Source organism: Entelurus aequoreus, linkage group LG27, assembly GCF_033978785.1.
Source record: "Entelurus aequoreus isolate RoL-2023_Sb linkage group LG27, RoL_Eaeq_v1.1, whole genome shotgun sequence".
Classification (NCBI taxonomy): Eukaryota; Metazoa; Chordata; class Actinopteri; order Syngnathiformes; family Syngnathidae; genus Entelurus; species Entelurus aequoreus.
The window spans coordinates 28,117,040-28,122,039 of NC_084757.1; the positions used below are offsets into that span (position 1 = coordinate 28,117,040).

Below are 5,000 nucleotides of genomic sequence, written 5' to 3' on the forward strand. Positions count from 1 at the left end.
TCACATACTGTCGCCTGGCAACGTCATACGCCCTCGCCGAGCAGAGAGGTAGCGGCATAGGTAACGTTAGCAGTGGCAGGTGGTGCAAGCGGAGCCGTGCGAGTGGTAATATGAGAGAGAGAGAAGGTGCCAATCTGGTAACAAATGGAGGAAGAAGAATTAATTCCCATCGTCTGTCTGTGGTTTGGCTTCAAGCGGGAAGATGTTAAACAGGCAACCGTAATAAGTCAAGTATGCGGCAAAAGCGTCGCTACAAAAAGTAGCAGCACTACTAATTTGTAGCATCATTTGAAAAGTCACCCACTAGAGAATAAGGAGTGCTTGAAACTCCACATAACAACATCTGCAGGCGGTGCCACACCAACAAAATGCCGAAGCAACCAGCACTGACTAGGGTTGGGTATCGAGTATCGAGTATCGATTGGAACCGGGACTAACTTTCCGATTCTCCCGGAATCGTTCAAAAGTTTAAATTTCGATTCCTATTTTCGATACCAGTCCGCCGACCGGAAAAAAATATGTCCGCCGAACCGGAAAAAGAAGCCGCTGAACACCAACGAAGAAGCGCCCACCGCCGGAAGTGTTAGCATAGCCGAGCGAGTCAGTCAAGCTCAAGCATGGATAGCGGGCGTCGGCGGTCGAAAGTGTGGCTTTACTTTAGAAAAAAAAATGAAATAACCGCGAAATAACAGAGCTCCATGTCCATCAAGAAACGAGTGGAGAGAGAGCGGCAGATGTACCAGGACGTTCCACCGATACTTATGTCTGACGACCCTGCTGCATGGTGGTGGAACCAACAAAAGACTTATCCTTTGCTGTCATATCTCGCTTTCTCCTATTTATGCGTTCAAGCTTCTTCCACACCCAGCAAACGTGTATTTTCCACAGCAGGAGACACTATCTGTCCAGAACGCTCACGCATCCTGCCTGAGAAGGCGGATATGGTCATTTTCCTAAACAAGAACTGTCTCTGATTTTATACTGTACCTGCTGCTAAACTGGACTGGGTTTTGCAAGTTGTTTCTTATTGTTCATTTGCTTTTCTGCACCAGGTTAGCCCATCAGTGGGAGCACGGTAACATTTTTAAGTACCTGCAGCATCATACACTTGTGTGTGTAAATGTGTTTTCATGAGGTTTCCTGCAGCATCATACACTTATGTGTAAAGGTGTTTTCATGAGGTTTCCTGCAGCATCATACACTTATGTGTAACTGTGTTTTCATGAGGTTTCCTGCAGCATCATACACTTATGTGTAAATGTGTTTTCATGAGGTTTCCTGCAGCATCATACACTTATGTGTAAATGTGTTTTCATGAGGTTTCCTCCAGCATCATACACTTATGTGTAAATGTGTTTTCATGAGGTTTTCAAAAATAAAGCTCTCTTGAGGAAAGTGTACCCCTGGGAAAATGTATTCATAATTTATAATATTTATATTCAAGTTCATAGATTTGATATTTATATTCTAGTTGAAAACAGCCCTATGAGGAATTTATAGTAAAGTTCATAAAAAGTTAATAGAATTAAAATTGATGGAGAATGTCAGACTATTTCATTCAGAAAGACTGTAGGTTAGCTAGCTCATTTAAAATATCCTAAACTTTTTTTTGACCCTGCCTCTAAAAAGAATCGGAATCGAGAATCGTCAGGAATCGGAATCGAAACAAAGAATCGGAATCGGAATTGGAATCGTTCGAATTCAAACGATACCCAACCCTAGCACTGACCCAATTGAGCCTGGCGTCTTCCATTTCCAGATCGACACCGTATGAAAAAAATAGTCAAAAACAGAAGGAGATAACGTCGGCAGTAACCTCCAACATAGCGAAGGACACACATATTTGAGTTCCTATTATGCAGCTAATTTTTATTTTACAGTTTTTTAAATATCTTGCGTAACATCATGTACAAAAGTGCACTTTATTTGTTTTTAACTATTGTTAAAAGTCGTGACAACTATGGAAAAGGTATTTGTAGTCTCATGGCAACAGTTCGTAAAAGACACTGCAATTTAGCCTCCAACAAATAACAGGAGTTAGAAACCTTCACTGGCTCATTTGGTGCCAGTTTTTACAACTAAATGGAATGCTAACGTAGAAGATTCCAACTGATTTCGTCGTTCCACAGCGATTGTTTTGTGAAGCAATACCTCACTGCTAACTAGGGGGAATTCCACTTTAACAACTGTTGCTGTCGTTGAAGGAATGGATGCTCTTTTTCATCTCAACAGTTGTTTTTTTCAGTACAATGCAGCAAAACCATCATTGACTAGGCACACCCTTCTTGTGTTGGAGTATAAATAGTTGGGGTTCTGGCATCAGCTGCTAGACTAGATCTGACCAATGAGAATGAACTGATGACGCCTACTTGGATGAGAGGCCAAACGTCTTCTAAGATAAACCGAGCAGTCCAGTTAAGATCGATTGAATGCCCTGACATAGGAATATTTTGTAATGAGGTGGAAAGGAGGATTGCTGGAGGCTCCCATTGCACTTTGCAACATTCTTAACTGTCATACAAGTGTAAAAAGAAGTTAACCGCTGTAAAGTAAATGATAAATACCATCAAACTGTATACTGGTCTCATTAACTCAAGTCAAAGATGACTTGTGACTTGGAGACGAGCCTCTTCACTGACTTTGCAGTGTATTATTATGAAAGGCAACTTATTGTCACTTTGGCCATATTGCACTGAGTTGCCAGACAAAACTGTGTTTTAATCACTATGCTATGTCAAAATATGGTTCTTTTGAGGTTGGATGGTTACTTTTTTTCTTTGTCATCGCTAGTGTTCTTCTGTGGTAGTGTTACAGAACAAGACAAAAGCAAAATACACATGTGGACTCATTCTTAGAGTGGTTTGCTGAAGTTTTGTATGATATGCTAGCAAGATTAGAAATGTATTTTTCCTGGAAAATGTGGGTCAGTTTCCAAAATATTTTGTCATTTTCAATTTTGAGGGTTCACACTATATTGTACACAAATTGTATGCTTACTGCAAAAAGTGGAAAAGAGAACGTTTATCAGACATCAAGTAAAAGCAAGAGTAGTTTAAACAACAAACCTGGTTATTTGTGTTGTCTAAAATACTTTTTAGCAAGCCCATTAAATAGGCACACTGTTCTCTCTCATCCTGTCATACCTTTTTTTAGTATTCAGACAACAGGGAAAAGCTACATCAATACCAATGACGTTCTGGCGACATTTACATCAACATCTCTCATTGTTGTGAAAGTGTCACCATGGCGATATTGTCTCGTCTTACCCGTTGGAAGGGTTAGTCTTTTGCTGGGCATCTTTGTTGTCTTGCAAGTGCAACCTATAAAAGACAAAACAACAGCAGAGAGATATAATTTCATGGGATTATGTCCTACCCCTGACCTATAATGTAGTCAACCAAGTACATAATACACAAAACGCATGGAGGAGGACATAGGGGAGGAGGGAATGATGGTATTGAATTACAATTGTTGGCCAGACCCGTTTTGGAGCCAATCAACGGGAAACATTCACTCTTAGCACACCTGAGACAATAGGATATTTTTATAAAATACGCTTGATATTTTTATAAGATACGCTTGTAAGACAATCGGGCATCCGACATCCTTGGGGAAATCGAGACTAAAACAGCCCGATTATAAGTGTGTACTGTTTATTCCACTTATGATAACTAGCATGATGTTGCCGTTTACATATGACTGACATGTTAGTAGTACTGCAGCTCGCACAGTTATGCTAGTGTTGCTAAAGTTTGTGTCCATCTTTGCCATCCTTATTGTTACATTGTCTAATATACAGCATTTGGTTTGTTGCACAAGTACAGAACTATAGTGTAAATATGTAATGTAAAAAAAATATAAAGTAGCTCTTACTAAAATCATTTTCAACTGCCCAAATTCCAACATCAAGGCTAGATTTGAACAAACTTCCAATGTATTGTGGGATTTTTTTGAAACGTACCTAAAATATTGAAATAGTGTGGGAACTTTAATGTGATGTCATCCTTTGCCATAGCAATGACTGATATGCTACTGACCCCATTACATGCCGATGAATTAACAAAGTTATTTTAAAAGGTACTGAAGCAATATTACAAGGGGTTTACGATTCGATTTGATTTAGAATATGTGGTTGCTGATACAATTCAGGAACGATATTCTTTTAGAACGATACAATCCAAATCATTTCAATAACTTTTTAGCAAAATGAATAACAACCAGGTGACTGTGAAATAAATACTGCATACTGGTTTCTTGTAAGGGAAATAGATCTAAATGAATTATGGATAAAAACAAGCAAGTAAACAACAAATAATGGTCAATATATTCACGTCTTATTTGAATAAAGTGCAACAAACACTTTAGGTTGAATAACAAAAGAAAACCTTTTCTGGTTACATTTTCAACATTCACGCATTTTCAATAAAACTACAGTAACCAACATTTTACAGTAGATTTATCTGCTAAATAAAGTTCCCGGAACCGGCCATATTGGTTCTCGCCCTGGCGTCGCCGATGAAGGACAGAACGTTCTAGGTGTGCAGAAGTATGTATGCCCCCTCATGTTGGTCCCACGCTTCCCAATTTCCATAGCCTCCTTAATCCATCTATACTATGTATTTGTTTCTGATTAAATGACTTCTTTTTTGGCTTAAAGTTGTGTTGTAGCTTTTGTAATTGTGCTGTAACTGAAAGCTTGTGTTGTAATTTATGATATTGTCTTGTGGCGTTTGCATTTGGTATGACCTTTCTCGCCCACCGTAGGTATCCGCCATAGATGGGCAGACGGACTTAACGTTTAAACGTCCTTATCGTTAAAAGTGCAAAACTTCATAAAAAAGTTCTTAACAAATGTTTTCATTTTTCTAGTATTGATCAAATCTTTGATTCCCTTTTAAAACAAGCTTGGATCGATACCTATCTTCCGGAGGGCAAACTTGCCGAGCACAGATCAATTAGTTGATTCGAAGGAATATAAATCGACATATCGATTCATCGTT

The 5,000-nt window shown here is 39.0% G+C and overlaps 1 protein-coding gene across 1 annotated transcript in view; it reads right to left on the reverse strand.

Annotated features, from left to right (window-relative positions):
• The window catches only part of ttc39a (tetratricopeptide repeat domain 39A), a 97,448-nt gene that overhangs the window by 86,238 nt on the left and 6,210 nt on the right, over window positions 1–5,000 (reverse strand). Inside the window, exon 4 of the mRNA XM_062039358.1 lies at window positions 3,267–3,320. Coding sequence (XP_061895342.1) covers window positions 3,267–3,320 — 54 coding nt within the window. The remainder of the gene's footprint in view (window positions 1–3,266; window positions 3,321–5,000) is intronic.